This window comes from Protomyctophum bolini (assembly GCF_963924005.1).
Source record: "Protomyctophum bolini genome assembly, chromosome: 22".
NCBI lineage: Eukaryota > Metazoa > Chordata > Actinopteri > Myctophiformes > Myctophidae > Protomyctophum > Protomyctophum bolini.
Genome location: NC_137883.1, coordinates 6,539,861 through 6,567,016, shown reverse-complemented (window position 1 = coordinate 6,567,016; position 27,156 = coordinate 6,539,861). Strand labels below are relative to the sequence as shown.

At 43.6% G+C, this 27,156-nt stretch overlaps 1 protein-coding gene across 2 annotated transcripts in view; it reads left to right on the top strand.

Annotated features, from left to right (window-relative positions):
* Positions 1 to 27,156, top strand: part of LOC308310284 (putative flavin-containing monoamine oxidase A) — a 103,937-nt gene that overhangs the window by 20,356 nt on the left and 56,425 nt on the right. For both annotated transcript variants that reach the window (XM_080756559.1, XM_080756560.1), the window contains exon 8: positions 26,575 to 26,675. In XM_080756559.1, coding sequence (XP_080612685.1) covers positions 26,575 to 26,675 — 101 coding nt within the window. The remainder of the gene's footprint in view (positions 1 to 26,574; positions 26,676 to 27,156) is intronic.

Below are 27,156 nucleotides of genomic sequence, written 5' to 3'. Positions count from 1 at the left end.
TGGGAATTGATTACATGAAACAAGTCACCTGTGCGCCCAGTCCCCAATGTTTGTAAACGATTAATTGGTCTATATATAGCGCCTTGCATATACTGTATGCGGAGACACACGCGTGCACACGCACACACACACACACACACATGCACACGCACGCGCACACCCCTTGGCCAAACACACTTGCAATAGGTGCAATGCACACACTATGGTACAAACGCATAAACCTGTGCTATAGGCTGTCTGCATGTGAACGGTGTGCTCCCTGATCCATCATTGTTGTCCCTGTATTTATCTCCCCATCTATCCATCTCTTATAATGAGCACAGTCAGTTTTTCTCTTTTAAAAAAAAAAAATATATATATATATATATATATATATATATATATATATATATATATATATATACCTCTCTTTACTCATCTCAATGATTTATGAACTGTTTGGCTTGACTGCATATCAGTTTGCAAAGCACGAACGGGACGTGCAAGGCCTGGAAATAAGATCCGATCCCTTTGCTGCGTGTACAGTACTAGCCTGACTTCTCAAATGTACTCATGACGCATGTATGCATGATGTCTTCATATGCTTGGTAAATTTGGTCCCATGAGTATTGAACATCCTGATATAGTTGTTCACGGGTTCGAGAAAAGAAAAAAAGATGAGAAAAAAGGAAAAAAAAGCAATCCTGTTGAAATTTTCACAGCACATATAGTGGCAGTATAATGTGATTAGGCTTAGTCTTGACAGTCGGCTACACGTTTATGCAGACAGCTGTGCACTTAACTAAATTAACCCATTTTGGGCGGGAACCCCTTTTGGCGTTTTAAATATTATGTTACAATTTAGCAATTGAGAAAAATAGCAGATCTACTAGCTCATAGCGCGCTTGTAGATCTGCTATTTTTGAAGAATCGTGAAAATGTGGCACAAATCTTTGAATATATATATTTCAGAGCGAACATTTTTTATTAAAATATTGGCTTCTGGGGGGGTCCCTGGAACTACATATTTTGAGATGGGGGTGTCCGTGGCCCAATAGAGATAATTCTGGGGGTCCTTGACATGAAAAAGGTCGAGCACCACTGACATACAAGAAAGTAGAAACATGGGTTTTTCAGAAAAATGTTTTGATTTTTTTATCGACCTCAGTCCAAAATGGGTTAACATTTTGTTGGAACGTGTGTATTCCCGTCTACTTTGTATGTATACTTGTGTATCGAGCAGGTCGCTGTCATATGGCACGGCAGCCGTCTGCCTTCCGTGTGTATTTTGTCAATATTCGTAATTGCCTTATTCGTACACGCGTGTCGTGCACTAGCGGTATGCGTCTGCGTGCCGTTAGAATTCACTTCAGTTTGGTGGAAATTTTAGTTTGAGAGACACATGCTCTCGAAGTTGTTCTATACCCGAGTAAACGGGGGAAGGGCGCTTTGCAGGCAGCCAAGCAGCACTTTGTTTCCCGATGCTACCCATCTATCTTCTCATGGAAGAGGAGCTGCCGTAATGACAGCCTGCGGCCTATAAGCCCATTCTGACCTGAGATCAGATTCTAAAAAAAATGTCTTCTACTTCCTGACGGTTTTCTGAAAAAGTCATGTTTCTATGTCAGTCGTTCTTCGGGTCTTTCAAAAATAGCAGACCTACAAGCTCGTATGAGCTTGTAGATCTGCTATTTTTCAATAGCTAAAGCATAGCATGATGACAACACCAAAAGGGGTTCCCGTCCCAAAATGGCCTAAAGCAGAGGTGAGGAAACCATTAGATTGTCGCTGCACTGTTTAGCCCCTCAGACTTGTTTGCACTGCATGGTAGAATACATGCAGGTAAAAGCAATGCATTCGCATTGATTCGCCCTCTGCAAATCACACGCGTGCGATTTGCCAGTAAACTCCACTTTATTCATGGCACATTAACTGAGAAAAGTACAGTTTGGGGGGGGGGGGGGATTTTCTTTTCTCTTCTCTTTTTTATTTATTTTTTTGTTTTTAAAATCTTGCACGGATAACTAATAATAATTTCCCCAGACTTAATTCTAAGCTGGTTTTGCGTCATTCTTCTTGTTTTTGGAAAAGTTACTGCATAATTTCTGAAGCAATGCATCATTTATATTGTTCTTAGTGCTGTAGCTCTCCCTTTTTCATACATTAATGCCCCTGCCTCGTCACCCTCCAGCTTTGCACAACAATTGCAAATTAGCCAATCTACAAGCTAACAATGTGTAATGTATTGTGTACTGCTATTTTTTGCACATTTTTTTTATTCGTTTTTTTTTTTTCAAAGTGAATGTACAAGTGGTTAAAGTATGTGTGAACCATTGAACCAATGGAAGTATTGACAAGCGCTTCGATATAAATAACTACAGTGGATCCATTGTAACACAGTTCCCTTTTTTAGTACAAGGCTCTGGCGGACGGCATCAATATACTACATACAGTACACACAGTAGATGTGTAGAGATGTCCTTGGAACAGATGTGCTACAGTGGAAGTAACGTTAAATAATAAAAACTCCTACACACTATCATCATAAATCTTTGTGTAGGACAATCTCTGTGTTAGGACAAAATAGCTCGATATGCTCGTCTACATATATGGCGTAAATTCTCCATTCATTGTCGGTGGTATTTCATGTTTGTGCTATAAGACATGATAGCCGCTTTGCTCAGACATGAGCGATGATGTAAATTCTCCATTCATTGTCAACGGCATTTCATGTTTCTGTTAATGCAAAAATATATAGCTGAATATAGTTGGCGCCCCTCAAAAAAGAAAATATATATAATATATAAGATAAGGTATAGCATTGAAAGTGGTACCATTCAGGATAGGGCATGGTAACGGACATTGATGTTTGCACAGCATGAGCGCTTGTCGATAGTACACATATGCAACATATTGTGTGTGCGTGCAAAATTAACTCTGCAAAAAAAGGACAATTCCTCCATCCATTTGGTGCATATTTATGATGAGTTTCCCCTCTGACTATAAAGACCAAAGATGGAACCTATTGTATACCCTGCTGTAACCCATGAATATTAATGAGACAACCGAGAGAGACAAAGAAGAATTGTGCAGACCTTGCTTGCATCCCAAAGTTGGAAAACTTAGCTTTTTTTGGCCGGTGGCCAGAGTGTCTCTGCTGTCCCCCCTGGCCTGTGTTGCACACATCGTCCCCTCTCCCTGCCCCCCGTCCCCGCCCCCCCCCCAAGTCTCCTGTCTCTCCCCACTGTGGTCGGTAATAAATTAGCCTTAGGAAAAAAAAAGAGAGAGGGAATTACTGCATTCTGACACTTAGGTCACCTTGGTATGTGGACTCCATTTTTTTTCCACGCATAAGGGGAACTCTTATGAACAGTACAATGGTAGGTAGTAGCACTTGTTTCTTTTGCTTTTTTTCCCCCACATAGCCTAAGCCTACTATGTGTTGGGGAGTAATTGGCATGGGATTGGTGTGAAACATCTGTCTAGGACTCGGGCTACCTATACCCGCTTCACAGAAATGCACTGTTTCAGTGGTGTTATGGTTTAGTCCACCCTGACCTTGCTTTTCAAAGCAGAGCTTATTTCGAAAATTTATTTATTTTTGTACTCTGCTGGGTAAGTTATCTGGGTAAGTTATCAAACCTATCAAAACCTCTCCTACCTGCTCCACTGGCCCCAGTGTGCACACTGCCGGCATAAACGGCTACATTTAGAGTTATACATGGGAACAGTATAATGCTGGTCACAAACCCACTTAGTGATAGCCTGGAAACGAGACGAATCTGCCAGAGTATGCCAGGCTAGCTTGAACCTCCCATCAAGATCACAGTTAAACAATAATTACTATGAAGAGAAGGAGCTGAAATGCACCAATTGAACTGCTTTAAGGTATAGGATGGCTTTTAACGGCAGTATAACATTGTCCACTTAAGATTCCATGTGCGCTTACATTGATCAATATTGCAACACTGTGTTCGTGTAAAACATTGTTGTTACACTGACAAGTCAACTCAATTGTACTGTTACTGAAAGAAAACAAACATCCCCTGGCCATCCCAAGACATGAAAATAAAGGCATGCACACCGCCGGAAGGATCACAAAAGGGGGGACTCGATCCCTTCCAGGGTAGACAGCGATGCAATTTCTGCCAATCGTATATTCTAGAGCCTGGCCGATGCAGGTTTTGGGTCTGATGCCGTTCCCAATTTTGGGGAATTTGAGAAACGTAAATTTCATTAAAGTTTCTACAAAGCATCATGTGATCACAACTTTATTTGAGTTAACCTATTCCTATTCTAACATTAAAACATATTATTATAAACCCTAGGGTTAGCGTGCACAACTTCAACTGGTTCAACGCGGGCTTTCCAGCCATTGCTCCTGCACTCTGCCACCAGTTCTCCATGTTTCACCCCTTCCTTTTGCGCTTGTTGGCCTCTTCAGTTCCAGTAAGACCACTTGCTTTGTAGACTCTGATGTCAACCCCATAGTCTCGGTGGAATGAAGTGGCTGAGATGTGTGCTGGGAACTTAAACCATTTAGACCTGACAACGAAATTAAAAAAAAAAAGTCTTCTAAGTCATGACAGTTTTCTGAAATACCTATGTTTCTATATCAGTGGTGCTCAATATTTCAGGAGCCCCAGAATTATCTGTATTTTGCCACGGACCCCCCATCTCAAAAGAACGGAATGCTTAAAACACCAAAAGGGGGTTCACACCCGAAATGGGTTAACCCATTATAGGCGGTAGCCCGTTTTGGTGTTAGCATTACGTTATGCTTTAGCTATTGAAAAATAACAGATCTACAAGCTCATAGTGCGCCACCGAGTGGCGCGCTACGACCTTGTAGGTCTGCTATTTTTGAAAAATCGAAGAACGACTGACATAGAAACTTTTTCAGAAAACTGTCATTTTCAAACAGACATTCTTTTTAAAATCTGATCTCGGGTCAAAATGGGTTAAACTGCCTTCCCAGGTCGACTTGTAGCTGCCATGCAGTGGCAAGAAGCCCTACGTAGCTGTGGAGGAGCCAAGGCTAGTGTCGTGGCTTTCTCCCCAACTTTGATGATGGACTGCTTGGAGGTGCACTCATGCTCTATTACTCAGCAGTGTTTTGGTCACAGCATGGGGTACCGCGCGGGCGGTGGCCGGTATACTTTTTTCCACACACATTTACGGTACGGTACGGTACGGCGCACGCTAGAAAAGCCCCCCCCCTATTATCACCTACACCCTTTTTCAGCTCCTATACGTCAAGGTATTCCTTGAGAGGATTTACAAACGACGTAAACATAAGTAAAATCATTAAAAGCATCATTAAAATACTGTACCACCGGGGATTTCTTTCTTATCACTAGCTATTTTCTCCTGGGATTTATTCTTGTACATTTCTTTGTACAACAAATAATTACGCCCACTCAATAAAGGTTCTAATTTACTCTGTTTTGAAAACAAGACTATTATTATTTATGTTTTTCTTTCTTAAGTCAGTGCCCCAAAAATGACTGGCAAATGCCTGTGCTGGAGCTAATTAACACCCCGAGCGTCACTTTGTGGTCACTAAAAGGCCACTTTTCATTCTTTCTTTCTTTTCTCTGGTCTCGGTCCTGCAAGACAAATGTACGTTAGGACTTTGTTAGTTTTTAATTACATGTGTCAATAAGAAAGTTATGCCTCATGCCCCATCTATTCTGCCAGCGATGCTATGCTTAATATTCTAATATTTTAGTTTTTGTTCTTGACACCCCGAGCGGCAAGGACGGAGTTGTCCGTTCAATCAATTAGTAACGCCCAACGCTCAGGGCGGAGATTGATCAATAGGACGGAGATTATTGAAAAAACCTATTATCAAAACCGATCGCATCGCTCCACAGGCTGGGAGCGTCTGTTGCGCAAAATTCTAAATGTTTTCCCCCCCATTTTAGCCGACGAGATCGAAAGTCTTGAAATTAGTCATACCTCTCGTTGTCCATCGCATCGAGAGTGTTTTGGCTACATCAAGCTACTTCAGGGCGTTCGGGGTTAACACCCCGAACGTTGCGCAACAGACGTCAATAAGAAAGTTATGCAATAAGAGCAAGTCCTAATGTACAAGCCCTTGTACATTGCAAGACAAATTTTGTCTTGCAGGACCGAGACCAGAGAAAAGAGAGAATGAAAAGTGGCCTTTTAGTGACCACAAAGTGGGAGGAAAGAAAATGTACGAAAATGCAAGTCGGAGTGCAATACATCAGTTGTTGGCTGTGTCCATCACGACCCATGAAATGTCTAGACATCTTCTATTAAGAGCGGTCGTTGGGAACACACTATTCATTCTGGTCCAAATGTACAGACACTTTTATCTCGCGTTATACCGTAGTTACTTTTAAGCATACGGTATAGCTTTGAACTCGGCTGTTGAATTGCTTTTCTTTTCTATAATGTGCCACATAATTGTCATCTGCCATCACTTTGTTTGCCAACTAATTATTTTCACTGACTGTAGAATTGCTCTTATCACCTCAGCTGAGTGGATGCTACCTCAAAAGGGAAAGAACATACTGCGGTTCAAAGGATTTGCTTAATTGGTTGTGAGGCAATACTTTATTGAGTTTACCTTGCTGAAAGCAAGTGTTTGTTGCAGCATTTATAAAGTGGAAAAAGGATCACTGGGATTTTGACGATTGTTTTATTTTTCGTTTTATACGCCAATCTGTATGCACAGCAATTCCACTGATTAATGCGACAAGCACGCTACGCTACGCACGCACATTCTATAGGCCTTTTTGGGGCTTTGTGTAGCATAGAGGTTCTACAAACAAGTCGGTGCATTCATTAGATCGGTTGTGCTCTTGAATAGTAGTTTTTGTAGTCCAGTACTTTAACTCAAGTAACAATTTGACTGAGGAACGTTTACTTGGAGCATCTGTACTATATATATATATATATATATATATAAGTAATAGGGCTTTGTAACCGTGTCCACCAATGAAGGTTGAAGGTGGATGGAATGGACAGAACATGGCCGTCCCCACCCGAATGTTTGAATGTAGCAACATTTGTGGTGGAAGTACAGCAGAATAGTGAGTGGGGAGAGAGAGGTGGGGAGTGTGATTCACATCCTATACCCTTGTGCATGCAACTCGTAGATTCAGTGGGTGACCGGTGTTCCAGACAGTCTCAGAGGCAGTGATGACAAAGCCTGATTCATACTAAGTTATGCACGGGTGTGTGTCTCGCACCTGAAAATAGCTGATCTACAAGCTCATCGCGTCACAGCAATTAAAATGCACTATAAGCTTGTGGATCATCTCTTGTCGCTGTGCGATACTGGCACACAACTAAATATAAATCGGGCATAAGGGAGACACGGCAAATGAATATAGACCCAACTCAAGGAATGTAATTAACAAATAAGCGTGCTTTGAATCTGCTTTGAAACCACGCCGCTTCCGAACATCCCGGTTCCCAAAAAGCCAAGTCAACTCCCTGAAAAAGCTATGCTAACCTTGTCGTACTGCGCGAACAGTGAATACAAGCATTTTTTATATATTTTGAAGTGTGCTTTAGATTTATAAATTCATAAAACCTAACTCATTAAACGCTGCTCCAAACTCCCCGGGTCAAAAGGCTTTGATTCCTATCTCAATAGGTGAAAATGACTATGAAGAATCGCAGTTAACTATGGAATCATGCGTTTTTGTCACCTAACCCACAATGATCCCCGTCACTCTTACTCTATCACTGTGGTCTCCAGTTGATCGTTATTGTTGTATGTCTCCAGCATGAAGACATGCCTGGTAGAGATTACTTTTTGAAAAGAAATGTTCAAATGAAAGTCTGATTAGTGTCTGATTAGTGTCTGATTAGTGTTCTGCCAGTGACTGTACATTGTGACCCAGCAGGACCTCGGCGGTTTCCTGGAAGCATGTAGTTCGTCCGTAGAGTCTTTCTATTTTGATCTTCAGTAGAAGTCTGTATTTAAAGTCTGTAAAGGTTTTTTTGGAATGTCGACAAGCTTTGCGACAATATGACATTCCATGTTGATCGTTCCCCATCCATCGTTCCTCTTCGACGTCTCCTTTTTTTGACTGATACCGGTTCATTTAATCAAAGTTATATGTGCAGCCTCGCCTGGAAAACTAGAGTTCTCAGCAGGCCCGGTAATTAAGGCCCGACCCTACCTGGGACCTCATCAAACCCTGTGCTTTCAATGCACTGCCCCCTGCTGCCACCCTTTGATCTCCATATATGGAGCTGACCTGTTTTGACATTGCATATCTTGATCTGACACACTCTGTACACTCAAGATACGCTCCATATCATATATGGCACGTGCACGTGCACGTGCAATACACACGTGTATGACATCACACATCCTGTTGCTATGGTGAAGACTGACGATATGAAAAAAAAAAATTGTTCAGTGACCAGATGACAATGGGTGACATTCTGTGGGCACACATTGTAATTACTTCCATTATTGATGACCATTATAAAAGTCAAAAGGACATCAATGTCATTTGTATTGATTAAGTCAACTGTTGACTATTTGGCTGTGTTGTTGTATCCTATTATAAATGCACCACACGTCTGTGTGTCTGTGTGCGTGCGTGTGTGTGTGTACGGTTGTAATGCATGTAACTAGACAACCGTTTGCCCCACCGACTTCACCTTCGACACACGCGTTCCACACCCCCACAGGGAGTGCAGTGCCCGGTATCGAGTCGGTCGGACCCACGGTTCTCCAGAACCACCACAAAAGGCTCTGGTCAGGCTCTGCCAGTGGGCCTAATTAGCCTAAATCCCCTCACCTGTGCAATTTCCATCCTCTGCCTCAGCCAATTGATTGCCATGGCAACCACACACCTGCCAATTGATTACTTAATCAGTCCACTTTTCACAGTCAGTTTGCACTCTTCACACACAGGCAGGCAGACAGACGGATACAGAGATATCCATGTGGGACACAGACAGACAGTAAAAATGGGTGCTATGACAACAGGCATTGCATACTACAGATATCTCCATATACAGCATGGGCACAAAAGGGACACAGACAGATAGTTAAAACGGGTGCTATGACAAGTTGACAACGGGAATTATTACTGTAGGTTCCCAAGTTGCATCGTTCCCAAGTAGGCCGGTGGCCGACAAGCACGTGTAGTACAAGTCTAGTTCTATGTAACGGTGTATTATAATGATCCGTTCATAAACTTTATTTCATTCATATCGGTGCGCAGTCAGAATGCCATGCAGCCGCCATCTGCCATCTTCTCAGCGGACGCCTCTTCCCCCTGTCGGTCCTCCTCACGTTCCCTTGGAAAACAAAAAGGGGGGAAAAGCCTGCGTGTGTATCACGCGCGAGAAATGTCTGATATAGTCATATTCAGTTCGTATTCTACAGGCTATATACATCCATAGAACACTTTTTTCTATGGAGGGATCAATCCCAGCAGCGTTCTAATTTGTAACGGCAAGTCGCTACGAATGAAATGATCTTCCTTTTGATGAGCTCATATGGGGCACATGTGCGATTATAATTATTGTACCCCAACAACCACAATGCACCTGGCAAATTGTGTGCCCCGATACCGATTTGAATGTTATCCCATCATGCAGTACACATGCAGGGAATGGGTTATCTCATGCCATGTAAAAGTCTCTGGTCCATAGCTCTAATGCTGTTGCATTTAGAGCTATGTTACCGATGACTTCCGGGGCTCGCATAAATGTAGACCAGCCTCTCGTCTTTAGCGTGAATAAAAATAACGTTTTTGCTACTCACCAATACAAAGGCGGGTTGTGTCATTAGAAAGCCTACTTTCCTTATAGTGGAAGCACTCTGAGCTCTATCCGACTATCAATATTGCCAAGAGAAAACCTTCATAAAGAATATTTTCTTCTGAAAGATATCCCTTTCTGGCCAAAAAGTTTTTATACGAGTGGTGGGGGGGGCTCAGAGTGCTTCCACTAAGGAAAGTAGGCTTTTTTTTCCTAATGACACAACCTGCCTTTGTATTGGTGAGTAGCAAAAACATTCTTTGTCATTTCATTTCACAACCTGCATTTATGCGAGCCCCGGAAGTCATCGGTAACATAGCTCTAAATGCAACCGCATTAGAGCTATGGATCAGCTAGAGCTAGGAAAAGTGGAGATATTTTGACTAAATACTGTTTTCTAACAAACAAAAAGGTAGGAGCGCACAACAGTAGTGGGGAGGTGCTTACCACAGGAGATGAAACTTTGACTGGAAAAGGAAAGAGGCCGCACAGCTCGTAGTCACGATGCCATCAATGTTTTATGTTTTAACGTTTCGGCAAACAAGTTGCCCTCTTCATTCCCTGAAGAAGGCACCTTGTTGCCGAAACGTTGGAAAGAATAAAAAATCTGATGGCACCGTGACTATACGAGCTGTGCGGCCTCTTTCCTTTCCCAGTCCAAATACTGTTTTCTGCCTGAACATTCAAAAGGATTTAATGCCACATGACAAGAGCTGATCCCAAGTCACAATAATTTATTGTTGGGTGAATGAATATATATATACCCAGAGCGCTGTAAATTAGAATGTCGCTGAGATGAATCCATCCACAAAAGTGCAGGGAGTGAGTGTTCCAGTGTCTGCGTATGAAATACATGCAAAGACCCATATTTTTGGATGGCGTTTTGAATGGACACTTCTAAATTGCTCTCTACACCCACTAGGATAGAAAATTGATTTCTTCGAAGCTGAACAACCTCTCACCGTATTCACTGCAGGCTAAAGCTGTACCCCCCCCCCCTCTACACCCAGCTATCAAAGTGGTACATTTACTGTACTCAACTGCAATTTTTAGGTATTTTTATTTAACGGTATTTCCATTAAAAATATATATATAATTATACTTCAGTTCTACTCATCTCGACAAAAGCAAACATTCTACTTTGACTTATTTGAAAACTTTAGTTGGTTACTTTATAGATTGTGATTATTATTACAAACCACTGAGCCACAGCCCGACACTATACACTATCCAATAATGGCCCACAAATGTATCTTACTTTTTTTTTTTAATGAAAACTCCCTATAGTTTGACATGTCACATGCTACATAAAGCATAATGAAAGTTTTTGCCTTATAGGTTTTTATTGGTACCCCAACTTTCAACCCCTGGATTTACCATGGTCCACATGTTTTAATGTTATTTGGATGACCCTAAGGATATAGAATAGAAACGCACATCTTTTGACACACACCCATTAGGGTCGGGTTAATCAGTTGCTCCATGGCAAACCTTCCACAAAAATGCATATAACTATTGGGAGATATATCCTGATAATAGACAAACAGATGGAGTGGAGGTGGAATGGACGTAAAAATGAATTCCCATCCAACTCCACCGGTGGAGGTAAATAAAGTGCCACCTGTTTCAACAAAGTCTAATGGAAGGCGTCCCTAAATAAATGGAAATTATATGCGAGAACTCTTTTTTTACTTTCAAGCTGCTCTTTTCATTTCCCTGTGCCTCCTACACGTTACTGACATACAGACAGCATTTGTACTAATCATTCTCTTGTGCATTTTTATATTGCAAGTAATGACAACATTAAACCATTAATTGTTCGTGAACATTAACATTACCCTTCTGTTGCGTTTATGTTCCATTACTAAAATAATATAGTAATTCAGAGTAGCATCAGGTCCAGTGGTGGTTATAATGACATTGATCAATGGGTGTTTCTGTCCTCCCTGATGGGGAAGTAGCTCAGCTCAGTTGGCATTAGCATAGTGATTAGTCACAAAGCTCTGACAGGACATCTTTCAATATGGCCTGATTGGCCTCCATTTTGGTGACAAAAGGTGACGTGCTTCCTATTAAAAAAACACAAGTAATGAATGTCACTCTGCATGTTTTAAAAATATATATTAAAAGGGTGGGAGCAGCTAGAGGCTGATCAGCGTATTTTTAAAGGTTTTTCCAAGACGTTTGAAAAAAAAAAAACGAGGCTTATTCGTTGTGAGATTGTACTGTAGATCTGCTATATTTTCTTTAAGATATAAAGAGGGATGCATTGTGAGCTTGAGCTGATCAAATATGTGACTCTTTTTGATACATAGACAGCAAGACTAACAGAAACTTGTGTGTGTTTTGTGTGTGTTTTACTGCTTTAACTATATGGGAGACATGAGCCTCTGAAAGGCTAAATAACAACACAGACAAATTTGGAAAATCGCAGAGGAGGGGGGTCTCATTATTTTGTGGGAATGTATATATAGTCCATCACTTGCTCTGGGCCTCTTTTAACGAGCTCTAGTCCTGACCGAGTCAGTGGTTGGGTTTGGCCATGATGCGGGGTCATCAGATGATATTATTATTATTATACGGCACATGACGGTCATCTGAGACCCACCTGCCGCTGCATTTGTCTCCGACTCCGTCTCACTCTCCTCTTCGCTGCCCTCCTCCTCCTGGAGAGTCACCTCCTCTGTTTCGCTCACTGTGGCAGCTGCTATAAGTTGCGCAGCAGTTTCCACTCCAGAAGGGCCAGCCACTTGCATGTCTTCGGCTGCTACTGCTATAGTACTGCAGCAGGTGGAGGAGGTGGTGGTATAGCTGCTCCATAATTCCCCCGTTATCCGAATCATCATCCCAGCTAACATTCTGAGGCGCAGTGGCGGCGGTGGCGCCCCCCGTTAAAATAAACGACGTCAATTTTGGATATGCATCCCGCTTTTTTGCCCGATCTAATGTTTTGTGCCCCACTTAATTTGGACCGTCGCATTTTGTGTTTGTTGTTTGTAGTTCCCACTTTCTTCCCACTTCCCTTCTACTGACTGACACATATGGGTTGATGGGTAGTGACAGACGGGTAGAAAAAACGTTTTTCTTTTGTACAGTGTACACTGTACAGTATGTGGACCATGGTGACATTGATCAATTCTTGATAAACCGCTTATAATATTTTATTTAGGCCCCAAAATCTATAAATCTCACACTATTAAGGCAACCGGGCCGGTTCCACACGCTGCACAAGGTGCCCTTTTTTCACTTGAGCACCTGCCCCTCTAAATGTCTGTGCACGCCACTGCCGGGCCTGCTCTGGTTGGAGAGCAATGGAGACCACTGACTGCCTTTTATAGAGTGGGTACCCGCATTACCTGGTTAGCGCATACCATTCCCCAGGTAACAATACAAAGATTCCCCACTCCTATAATGATAATACCATTTTACCTATGCACCCTCGATACATATTCACAGTTAGCATTTAGCATAGAGACACACACACACACACACACACACACACACACACACACACACACACACACACCATACATGATTCGATTCACTATAGTCCACCCCAATCTCCCCTTCTATCCATTTCCCACTTGGTGTCACCCACCCGGAACTATAAAAGAGGTGCCTATACCCAGAGGGAACTCTTTTGCCCGAACACCACACTAAAAGGAGGATGAGAATAGACAGAGGTGAGTTTAGACATCAGAGATTATTTACAATCCTTCTTCATAAATCTTCTCATTATACTGGTCAATTAGAAAGTATGCTCTCCTGTTTATTCCTAAACTAATGGGCCATATATCTGTTCATTGCCCCTTAGCTTCAACAAAAGCATTTGTTGCAAGTTGTGTCTTTATTTACATTATAAAATACATGTAGAACTGTGTTCGCATTATGCATTAGGTAGTAACGGCGTCCGCCGCTACAGTTTTTGTCTACAATTGAATTCCATGCTGTGTTGATGTTGGTACCATAGGAGACAACAGGCAAACGTTGATTAAAATAACAATACATTTACATTCTCTAGCCTAATTGTGTAGACTTTGTGTAAATGAAGTAATGCAAATGTTTAACAATCATTTTACTCTTGAGAGCGTACATTGAAACCAAATGGACCCGTAAGGTTAAATTATAATGACATATTTGCCAGCTTTCTATGGCATAGGCAGCTCCCGGCAGGATCCGCCGGTAGAATCTAGACGCAGCTGCGTGACATGAGACTAATTAATTGGAGTGACAGAGAGAGAGAGGAGTGTGTGTGTGTGTGCGTGTCAATTAAACAAAGGTGCAGACGATCAGAAATCAGCAGGGAGTGATCGACGTCGTTTGCGCTACTCTATGCCGTATTGTAGTGGACTCGGACCCAGACTTTTTTATTTCTCCCTGCAAATAAAAACGTCTGGGTTTCCGAGGCTAGGTTGAAAGTGGTTACTGTAGGTCTGTCTTTGTGTTTTACTGACCAATGGAAAGAGCTTCTGATTAAAATAGGGAATCTCGGTATCCACAGACAGACAGACAGACATGAGCTCTTACACATGCTTTGCCTCGGCTAGACAGCCACGCCGTAATGACTTCAACACATATGGTTCTTTTCTCCATTTTCCTAAAACGAATGGTCCCATGCGGGTAGTGCATACAGGGTTTCTGCCCGGCAGTGACAATTTGCACTGTCCCCCAATGACCTCCTCTCCTTATCCCAGCCATCTCGAGGCTTTCTCTCCTGTCTCCTCGGCGCTCCCCTGCCTCACTCCAGTGATTCCCAGTGCAGTTGAGGATTACAAGAGAGATTGCCCAGCAAAACCCCTGGGGACGACCTCTACACGCAGGCATATGCTGTATATACACACACTGCTTCCCAGCCCCTGCTTTAGAAAGTTGACGAACAGATCTTCATACTTACCCGCAGAACCTCAAATGACGTCACATTGTAGGCTCTACAGCGCCGAACCGACTTTTATTCGGCTCTAAAATAGGAGTATGAATCGGCCCTTAGTCTTGTCCAGTTTAAGTGTTTGTTCGGGCCGGGACCTGTTCGGGTCCCGACGGGCTTACAGGGCTCTACTCACAAGGGAGTTTGCATGGTGGTGGGGGTTTTACCCAGGTTTGAGACACAGTGAGGGACAGGTGGGAGAGGAAACGGACTATGAAAATAATTAATTATAGTATTTTTAGTGATGGGAGATTAATCAAAAAACACATCGGTATCTGTATCGATACAGAATGAGATCGTATTGACATCGGTGATGTTGGTTATCGGACAAAACGGCAATTATATCGGATATCGATATCGCCCAAAATGTCTTATTCGGCACCCATCCCTAAATATTTCATTTTAATTGCATTCATTTCACATGCAACAGAGTGTGTGTCACATTTTACTTCTAATCCGGCTGTCACTCGTGAGTATGTTAAGTTTATCCTTATTTTAACAGGCTTAATATTGAACAGGAAGAGAAAACCTGTAAAGATAGCCTACTTTAAGAGCAGGTCCATTGCATTTTGAACCATTGCTTTTAAAACAAGCTTGTTTTATTGATTGTGAGTGACCTTGATTTATACTCCCAGGGACAGCATTTTTAATTTTTATGGCTCCACACTCCAGCCGCCTAGAAGAGGGTCGCCCTGTGTGTCTGCAGATAATCTCGCAAACCACTTGACCGATCAGTTCTTGGGGCACACTGCCAGTGTAGGCCACAGAAGTGGCCTCCAGTAATTTTCCACATAAATTATGTTTAATTATTTTTGGCACGCAGTATTATTTAACCTAATTTTATAATGGAAGTCAAATGGGCTCTGACCTATATTAAATAAATCCATCCATTTCCGGGGACTGGTGGGACATATTTGCTTACTGTGCTCCTGTGCTGATGCAACAGAGTTTATGCCATTCTGGGCGGGAACCCATTTTTGGCGTTGGCATTATGTTATGCTTTAGCTATTGAAAAATAGCAGACCTACAAGCTCGTAGCGCGCCACTCGGTGGCGCGCTACGAGCTTGTAGCTCTGCTATTTTTGAAAAATCGAAGAACGACTGACATAGAAACAACGCTTTTCCAGAAAACTGTCAGGATGTAGAAGACCTTTTTAGAATCTGATCTCAGGTCAGAATGGGTTATTTATGCCCTGCACCAGTAATGCAGATCCTCACATTCCTCACCTGGGGCCACGGTGGACAATCAAAAAAGAACTCTACTCTGTCCTATACACTTTTTTTTAGTTCCCACCACTTGGACCAGAAACTTGAATTTATTGTAGCTCGGGCCTGGCCAGAGTTCATAACCCCATCACTTTCCTGGCCATCGCCTTCTCCCACATCGCTCATTTGCAGAGTCGGTCGGCCGGTAAAAAGTCACCTCACTCCTTCTTGGATTTGCACAGCCTCTGTTGGAACACCTCTTCCTCCTACACAGCTGATCTCATCTCCTCCTGAACCAACATGCGGCCATTCCTTGACCCTCAGCTGTACAAGTGGGTTGATGAAGTTCCCCCTCGACCGTTCTCTGCCCTGGTCATTGCTTCTGCCTAGCAGGACTCTGTGCTCTCAGTCGAGGTCAGCCAGCTATCCAGCTCTTGACAGGAGGCCTATACAGATGTGTCCTTACTGCTGCTGAGTACCTTGCAGAGGCAATTTTTGAGTGGTGCAATCACTCCCTTATACGGACTTATGTGTGTGTATGTGTGTGTGTGTGTGTGTGTGTGTGTGTGTGTGGGTGGCTGGCTGGCTGGGTGGGTGCCTGCCTGGCTGGCTGGGTATGAGCATGAAAACAGCATGGTTGTTTTTCACCCCCTGTGCGCAACCTAACACACACACACACACACACACACAACGCACATATTAACTGTATGTGATTTGGGGTGTGCCAGTACAGTACAGTAGAGGGACCGGCACACGGTAACTGTCATTTCTCAACCGTTTCGGACATGGGGCGGCCCCCTGGGCTCTGGAACTCCCCCCCCCCCCCCCCCCCCCTCCTCCACCCGGGACCCCCCACACGGAGTTGCACCACGATGGCATCACAGTTCTTGTGATGTAGCAGTAAAATCTGTCCACGTCATGACCTTGAAGACGGCATGAAATCACATTTTGAGAGTACCCGGTATTTAACTTCTTCACGGTGACACATTTTCTAGTGGAAATGGGGAACTGTGTTTGTCTCGGCCAATCACATCGATGGGAGTGGGATTGAATTGCACTGGAGCGTCCAGTTCCAACCGCCCAGCCACTACACTCCAGACAAGATGCCAGAACCCTCATTTCAGGGTTGCTGAGTACCACGACCCCGGGAACAAGAAAACAGCCACACCACTCAATAAATGTCCTTTCAAATAAACAACACATAAACAAATGAAAGGACATTTATTGGGTGCTGGCTGTTTTCTTACTCTCATTGCACCGTTGCGGGGCTGTGCACCTTGGGGACTGTTAATTGGCTGTCGTGTTAATTCTGTTTTCTCAGAGTACCATGACCCGCCTGGAGGGCACCATTGTAAAGCACTACCAAATTAGGCGGTGCTGAATCTCGTTTATAATGCTGCTTTGCTTATTTATCACCTAAAAAGTTTTAGCTTTGAAAAAGGACTCCGTTGTAACGTGTACATGAGGCTTTACATTCCACATGCAGCATAGCATAATGAAACGGGCTGTGTGGAAGACTGATTGCCTGATTGAAGACTTAGTTGCGAGCCGGTGCTCAACAACGCTCAACCAAGTATAAATCAGGACTCAGGCATTCTGCTTCTTTTTAGCACCGCCGAACATAAACTTTATATAGCGGTGTATTGGCTTCAAAAATCATTCCGGTCCTTCCAATCATCATCTCCAGCCTCCGGCATCTCCAGTTATCCAACGGTTCCATCTTAGCCTGTGGCGACATTCAGCCTCAATCACACGGAAAAAATGTCGCTCTTCGATTTCTTTTAAAATAGCAGACCTACAAGCTCGTAGCTATGAGCTTGTAGATCTGCTATTTTTTCAATAGCTAAAGCATAACATAGCGCTAACACCAAAATGGGTTCCCGCACAGAATGGGTTAAATCACAAAGAGGATGACGGAGATGACGCCGCCTGTAACCATTCCAATCTCTGTCACTCACCGTTACCGTTGCCTGAGCAGACATGCTGAAATATAGTTGTTCAGGATTGGGTGTAGTGCCACTTTGCCTGGCACGTGATGATGCTTGTCAAGGATCGTGTCGAGTCTCGACCATCAGATTGGCATACTCGTACACAACCTGTTCTCTCACAGTATTGGTCCCCCTGAATCTACTAACGGTTCAGTCACTTTCTTGGGTTATCGGGTAGAGAAGGTGACAACCCCACTGAAATGAGAGGGGGAGACTAGACTAGTCTGTTGATGATGGTGCATGGTGATACTGATTTTGAGGAGTGAAATGAGACATTTTTTGTAAATGTCTTGATATTTCTGAATGGCACCGATTGTCTCCCCATCATGACATTACCATTGTCGTTTGCACAATTGTTTTGCCCGTCTGGGGAAATTGCATTTAGCTTGCTGTGGCTTGTCTCATTATGATCACACAAATTGCCAGCTCAATGTTTCACAGTCTGTAAATTGTGACTATATATACATAATGCGTCTACCCCTGGCAGCCACCTCATTATGTCCCTAATCAAAACATGATGCCGCTCATAATTGTCTGACTCGGCCCAACATAGCTTCATTGGCTTTCCTCTTATGTAATTTCCCCATGTAAATGTATTGTTTCAGACACTTTTCGTATCGCGTCCCACCCAGTGTATAGATCCAAGCACGATCTTATTTTCACATCAGTATCTTTATGGTTGGTTTATAGATACGGATTGCTTGCATTACAGTCGGCTATACGTGATCAGACTGCCATTGAGATGATATCGGGTTGATTGGGCCCTCCTATCTTATTTTAGTGACACCGATAAGCGAACCTTCAGCGACGCAGAGCTTTCAGTGTGGCAGCGCCCCCAACCCTTCCGGAACTCTCTCCCCATTGAGATTCACCAGGCGCCAAACATTGGACTCTTTCAAGTCTGCACTGGAAATAGTTTGTTTCGTTTCTTTTTAGATGTAATCTTAAGCGTCCTTGGGGTTTTTTTTTTAAAGGCCCTATTTATATTCAAGTGATTATTATTACGGTATATATTTTATATAATGTATTGAAGCCTATATCTAGCATGTGAGGGAGAGTCTGGTGCGTGGGCTACACTTTTGAAGAGTATACATTATAGTTGACGGGCAGCGATCTACAGCCGTTACGTTTCAAGGTTCAAAGTTGCACTTTATCGTTGCATCTTGTGTATGCAGGTAGCCTGCCCTACACAGTACTGTACATACGGTAAGAGTACAAGTTATGTTTGTTTGTCTTCCTAAAGACAATGCAGCAGCATAGGTAATAACAGCAAAACAATAGAAGATCTAGACAGTGCAAAAGAAAAGAGCCCCGGGACACATGGTCTCCACCAGGATTGATGTTTGGATAAAACTGAATCACTAATATAACCCATTCTGATCGGGAACCCATTTTGGTGTTGGCATCAGGTTACGCTTTAGCTATTGAAAAATAGCAGATCTACAAGCTCATAGCGCGCCACCGAGTGGAGCGCTACGAGCTTGTAGGTCTGCTATTTTTGAAAAATCGAAGAATGACTGACATTTTTAGAATCTGATCTCAGGTCAGAATGGGTTAATCAGACCAGTGTGTGTCCAGTGGAAACCTTGTATGAATCTGATCTCAGGTCAGAATGGGATAAAAAAAAGTGTTGCACATAAATGGGCCTCCTGGTGGTGCTCGAAAAGGCAGAATTGAAAAATGCAGGCCAGATTGTTTGCCTTGGGCTGTATAGGGACAACGTTTTACGCAGATCGGTGCAGTTATATGTGACCAGATTTGAGAGAGACTGCCATCGCGCAAATTCCAGCTTTTCACCTTTTCTCCATCTTTTTTTTTAAATGAGTTAATAGCACAGTCAGACTCTTCACATCATGTCTGAAATAAGTGTCGGAGCTTAAATCGTTTCTTTGAGAAACTACAAATGGATCCTGGACACTTCTAAATCGATGGGACTGTATTTCTTTTATAGATAGAAGCTTTTACCATACTTCAAAATACATTTTTTTTTTACCTCCAAATCCTAGGTACGTATAGCACAAAACCTAATAATTCAATATTGAAACCGTTATTTCACAGAGAGGCTGAGATTTAAAAGTTTGAAAGCGGTCTGCTTGCGCACTAGTAGGCCCTAATTGTGTGCAACACGCAAGTAGGCACTCGACAGAGTGCAGTTCTACTTATGTCTGTGTCCCTTTTATGCCCATATATAGAGTTCTCTGTCAGGCATGCCCAAATATGGAATCTATATGCAGATGGCAGAACATCATGTGATGTCAGAACAGGCCAGCTCCATATATGGAGATATAGGGGTGCGCAGGGCCAGAGCCCGGGCAGAGTCTTTTGTGCTGGTTCTGGACAACGGTGTGTCCGACGGACTCTACACCGGGCACAGCATTCCCGGCGGCGGCGGTGTGGAACGCGTGTGTCGGTGAATGGTTCTCGAGTTACGTGTATATTTCAGACGTTATACCACACGTATGTTCACACAGACTCGGTGTTATAGACGGATAGACTAGAGTGGTGCCCGTCGGGCACTGGCCTGCTGGTTGACCAGGTGTGATCAATTGACTAATGTGCCGCGAGACATGGCCAAAAGCATTTTCAGGGGAACCCCAGCCAAAAACGAACGTCGAGAACCCCTGGTCTAAGATGTATTGTAGAATAGAAATGCAGCGTGTGCACTCTGTGTAGTATACAGCAATTCAGGTAAGAACACTAAAGCAATGCCATCAGCTGATTGGTCCAACTGTCCCATCTGGCAGCTGAGCATATACCGGGCTGACTCAAACACATTTAATCAAGGTGCCGGTTCTTTTAACCACTTGAACCCACTAAAACCCATTATACTTTGTTGACTGGGGGTCCCCCCCCCCTGGGGTCCGCGTTTGCAAGGCCCTCTCATTTTGACCTTTTTTTGAGACGGAATGTCTTTGCTTTTATGCGATGCCCAGAATAGGGAACGCTGGCGTTCAAGTGGTTTTAACCCATTCTGACCTGAGATCAGATTCATACGAAGGTTTCCACTGGACACACACTGGTCTGATGAACCCATTCTGACCTGAGATCAGATTCTAAAAATGTCAGTCGTTCTTCGAATTTTTCAAAAATAGCAGACCTACAAGCTCGTATCGCGCCACTCGGTGGCGCGATATGAGCTTGTAGATCTGCTATTTTTCAGTAGCTAAAGCACGACATGATGCTAACACCAAAATGGGTGCCCGGTCAGAATGGGTTAAACCCCACAGCTTTCACACTCACTCTGCTGCTGCTCTCTGGTCCTTTCAAATTCCCCCCGCCATCTCGACCCTCCCGCTTTGTGCACAGAGGCTGTGCAGGCCATTTCTGAGCCACGTGTGGGTTTTGTCCTGTGGTCTCATCTTTATTGAATAATATCGGGGGGGGGGGGGTATAATGTATTGTGATCCCCACAGAATATATCTTTTATTCTGCTTGGATTCATTCCTCAAGCATCTTCAGGAGTTAAGCCCCTTCTGTAAAATGCAGTTCAGTCTCTGACTGAATCACAATTTGCTTGATAAAAAGAGAGAGGAAAAAAGTTATTTGTGGCTCATTAACCAATGACGATGGGGGAAATTCCAGGTGTCAGAGGTTTCCGATTTTGCAATTTCATGCTTTATTTTGCTCAAAGGTGAGAGAGAAATTGTCCGGTCATGTGTTTCAGGTTGGAAATGATTTGTGATAGATCTGTATTCTTCTACGGGCACACATTAATTGTGAATAGAGCCGATTTTAGTTGTTTTGATTTATTTTCAGGTGTATTTTGAGTTGCATACTCAAAATACAAGAAAGAAAGGAAACTATCATGCCAGACTCAGACTATAATGGACTTTTGCGTGAGGAACGCCTTAGAGAGCTAATGAACATTGTATTGCATAATTGCAAGTGACGGATGAAAAAGCAGGACAATGGAAAATCTAATCATTTTAACATTTTAAACAAAGACCTATAAGTTTTCCCTAACCACAGCCTATATTATCTATGTAGACTGTGTATTTGATCATCAGCATTTATGACAATTTCCAAATGCTTCTTCAGTCTTCTTTATACGCTCTAAATAAAATACATGAATGACTGCAACATTGTTAGCCACCCTGCCACTTGGTATATACTGTAGGCCTATCATTTTTCACTTTCCCCATCCCCTTGATCACCGAAAGACCTTGAAAGTAGCCCGTGGAGTATGTCATGAGTACAGAATGAAAAAGTAATGAAAAATTCTCTTCCCCCCCACTATAGCCCGGAGGCTGCAGTAGATGTCTCTTGTCACACAGGTCACTGCCACGGAGGAAATTGAGACGCCAGGAGAGCGAGAGTTATCCAGTCTAGCCCATTTTGGGCCGGGATCCCTTTCGGTGTTGGCGTTATGCTATGCTTTAGCTATTGGAAAAACAGTAGCTCGTAGCGCGCCACCAAGTGGCGCGCTACGAGCTTGTGGGTCTGCTATTTTTGAAAAATCGAAGAACCACTGACATGGAAACATAGCTTTTTCAGAAAACTGTCAGGATGTAGAAGACATTTTTTAGAATCTGATCTCAGGTCAAAATGGGCTAGAGAAAGATATTCACAGTATCAAGTATGAAGTGGGGGGGGGGGGGGGGGGAAAGAGAGGATGAAGCTCAACGACAGTTTAAAAAAAGAAAGAAGTGGGGGGGGGGGGGGGGGGGAAGAGAGGATGAAGCTCAACGACAGTTTAAAAAAAGAAAGAAGTGGGGGGGGGGGGGGGGGAAGAGAGGATGAAGCTCAACGACAGTTTAAAAAAAGAAAGAAGTGGGGGGGGAAAAAGGGTAGATTGAAACAGACATGAAAGTGAGTGCACTGAGAAGAGAGCACGGCTTTTGGGGAAACGCAGTCATAACATTTTATATGCCTCATGAACCCCAGTCATCTGGAACAGGGTCTCTATAGTGTTCCCAAACCTTTTCAAGCTCAAGATATATAAGACCCGAAAAGAGAAATGTTGTGTTTTCAGGAGCCAGACTTCTACAAGAACACATTACGGGGTTAACGGGTCGTTTCGAAGAAGCAACCGGATTGGTTTGAAACTGCCATCTATAGCCGTGCTCAAACGAGCAGTCGGTGTCGGTGTGTTCTCCCGACCATTGTAAAGCGACACCCTCTCGTGTAATATTGCTTGACTTAAGCCCTATTTCAAAAATAGTCTATATACATGACTCCAGCACCATGCTGCTGCATGCATGCCCCCCCGGGTAGGACAACCTGACAACCTCGGAACAGACCCAGGCCTCCGTGAACCCCCCTCGGTGAAGTTTTGGGGGGGGGCGGCTCATTCGGGTCCCTGCATGGTCGTTTCACTGGCCCAGTTCTTGTGACTTTTGGGTGGACATCCACACAGAGTGACAGTTGACAAGGTTATAATGATTCACGCCCCGGCGATCCCATCCATGTTTAATTATGTTCTCCCGACCATTGGTGGTTTTTCCATTTAAGCCCTTGGTGGTGTTGACCTGTGAGCCTTTTATTATACATGCCTTTGCAAGGTGTCGTTGACATAGTTCTCTCTGCGACAGAGATGTTGATAATTTGATGTGGGGTTTTTTTTTTGCCAAAGAGTGCTACTTTGGCTCTTCAAAGACGAATGTGAATCTCCGTCCTTCACGTTGTAATCTCACACACTTAGCAAATTCTGCCATATAGAGATGGCTTCTGGAAGTGACTTTAGTTTTAGTTTTTAACCGTCGTCATGATCCCTATTCTGCATGGGGCAAACATTTGGCATAATCTATCTCTGTTGTCTCACAGTAATCCTCTTGATGTTTTATGATATCTTAACAAATGAGTTATGCCAATGCCTGTTCCAAATGGTGTTGCCCCAAATGGGGCGACGCGCCGTTAACAAATAATTCATCATTTCTTCATTTTTACTTCCAAATAGAGCCACCTCATTAAGTGTCTCATTGCCACAGTGAGCCTGCCATAACAAACCTCGTGAATATTATTAGGCTAATTAAAACTGCACTGTCAATTACGATGGCAGGCATTTTATTGCAACTGCATTGATTTTACCGGTGGCTCATTTCACAATTACGCCACAGTCCAGTTCACAAATCCAGCAGCAGTCCATTGGAACGTGATGCAGAGAGTAAGCCCTGCAGCATTAGAACAGGAGACAGGGGGGCATGGTGGCACAGTCGGTATAGTGCTTTCGCCTCGCAGCTAGAAGGTCCTGGGTTCGATTCCCGCTGCAGGGATGCTGTGGGCGCTGGCGGCGTGTCCTCTCCTCCGCGTCATCAGTGCCCATATACCCGAGGCGGGGTTGGTTCTCCCCGTGTCCCCTAGGGTAGGTACCCTCACAAAAACCATGCAGTAATGCTGGTCTCTAAACCCAGGGCGCCTGATGGAGGGGAAAGGAACTGGTTGGAATAACGTGTTCCTTCCACGCCACGCTACGTCCAACCAGGGAAACTCCCCCCCCTGTCAGGTGTAAAGGAGCAACTTGGACACTCAGGCACGAAGGTGGGTGTGTAGAGGCCCAGGATCACATTAGATAAATGACACAGGGGTGAAAAATGGGTTACAATGTAGAATACTTAACTGTGCTGTCAAAAACAACTACCGTACATATGGAACATCTCATTTAGCTGTCACCAATCTAAGGTTAGCCTCACCTGACTGACATATAATGCGGTAGAAGGAATTGTTCTGCTATCAGTTACACACTTGCCCTTGTGTTATACCGGCCCCGGGCAACATTATGGATATGACACCCTTCGACAGGTATCATATATCATATGTACAGTGCTGCCATTTTGAACGTCTTATAGTGACCATGTCAAATTAGCTTTGGTCTACTTCATCATGTCACTGTTTTTCAGTTTAACTGCCTTTTAGCTCATCCATTTTAGTTAGCATAAAAGATATTATTTTTAAGTCGCCGACAGGCACTTGACAGTTCCCAAATGATGTTTCACATCTTCTACCGGCTCATTTGTTAATCCATTCTGGGCGGGAACCCCCTTTTGGTGTTTCAAGCATTATGTTGTACTTTAGCTATTGGAAAAATAGCAGATCTACAAGCTCATAGCGCGCCACCGAGTGGCGTGCTAAGAGCTTGTAGGTCTGCTATTTTTGAAAAATCGTGAAAATGTGACAATCTTTGTATATATATTCTTTCAGAGTGAATGTTTTTAACTCAAATCTTTGCTTCTGGGGCAGGGTCCCTGGAACAACATATTTTCAGATGGGGGTCGGTGGCCAATTACATATAATGTTTGGGGTCCTTTTGGGGCACCACTGATATAGAAACATAGGTATTTCATAAAACTGTCAGGATTTAGAAGACATTTTTAAATTCGACGTCGGGCCGAAACGGGTTAAAAGCCCTGGCTCTGGACCAGACACCACTGCCGGGGCAAGCTTTGAAACGGTCCGTCTTTGTGAGTGTGACATACATTCAAAGCACTACCTCTGACAATACTGATGAAGTGATTCGATCTCGCCTTAACGTGGGGGGGGGGAGAAACATGCGGGACCTTCGCGAACGTAAATACTGCAATTAGGGCTCCGAGGCACAACCGACGCGGTCGGTCACGGCAGTGTTAAGTCAGTGGGATCTCTCTACAGCCAGGCCGTTTTCTGCAAGAAGTGGTCACTGGGGCATTGAATCCAATTTACCTGAGTGCTAGTCGATGATTCCAAAGTAAAGCAAAGTAAATCCCTGATCAATAGGGGGATTAACCAAAGTGATACGTTATCTGTCTTCACTCCTGTGGCTCTCCTTTTTTTTTTATGTCTTTCCTCTCTTTTTTTCGCTCTCTCCCCGTCTCTAAAACACACGCCCTCCATGCTCTATCATTCATCTTTAGCCCACCCCCCCCTCTCTCTCTCTGCGCAAGAGGTTAATCCATTGCAGATCTTTTCTTCCTTCCTTTGCTATCCATGAGAAACGGAGAAAGGTCAAATGACCAATACAGCAGCGATTCTCAGCCTTTTTTAATTTCAAGAACCCGCCAGATTGATATGCATTGCCTGCAGGGCCACCGATCCCCATTTGATATATATTTTTTCCCTCTGGAACCTCAATCTACACTGTAAAATCCTCAGCGTTGACACAATCAGCGCTGGGGTGCTCTTTCAAAATGGCAGCTCGGGGTGCCGCGCAGATATGTCAGCTTTTACTCTGAAAGCCCCCCCAACCCTTCCGTTCCGTACAAAAAAAAAGGGGAGAAATGTTGCTTGCTTACCTCGCTATGATTACGGTGAAGTCTCTCGATAATCCCTCGCGTTCATATTTTAATAAACGAGCGGCATGTTGAAGTCATAAATTAAGAGCTTAGTATATCTGGTCAAAACCACGGAGAGCTCCCTAGATTAGGAGATACGAGCCTTTCTTTCTGAACGGGTAAGTGAACGGCAGGGCGCATGGACGCAGAGGCCAAACCCCCAAAAAATATTTTCCCCTCATTTGATATCAATGAAAATGCCCCTACACGTCCTGCAATCCGTCGGTTGGATTAGTTATGACGTTTCCACATGTCCTACGCTCTAAATGGGTTAATGTAACTCAGAGTATAATAGAGTAAGGAAAGGAAAAAGAAAAGACGGAACTCTGTGTATAGAATTATTTTTATCCACGGAACGCAGTGAATCAAGCTTGATCCCAGGCTACTCGAGGCCCCCCGGACGCCACATGTACAACCAGTAAAATGAAGCCAATGTGTCATTGTGTGTCTTTGTGCTCTCGTCTTTCAGCCAAGATCCAGTACCAGCCGGCCCTGCCCAAGCAAAGGGAATGTCTTACCCAGAACATGCCAGTGGGTCACCTCATCAAGTTCATTGTCACATATCAAACGGTAAGCACTGAATGATGAGCACAGAGACAAATATACACGGTGCAAGGAAGACATTGCTAAGAATATTCTATGCCTTTAACCCATTTTGGGGCGGGAACCCCTTTTGGTGTTTTAACTATTGAAAAATAGCAGATCTACAAGTTCATAGCGCACTCGGTGCCGCGCTATGAGTGCTATTTTTGAGTCTGCTATTTTTGAAAAATCGTGAAAATGTGCCTCAAATCTTTGAATATATATTATTACAGAGTGAACATTTTAACTCAAATCTTTGCTCTGGGGAGGAGGGGGACGGGACGGGACAAAATATCTGTCTGACTGCCTGCCCCCTGCTCCAAACGCACAGCCCTATCGGACATACAGCAGAACAGAACATTTTGACTTCAAACTTTTACTCGTACAAACACAGGTGAGACACAGCTCACCTACTTTACCACAAACAAGTACGACGCACAAACGCGGGAAGCGAACGCAGCTCGTAATT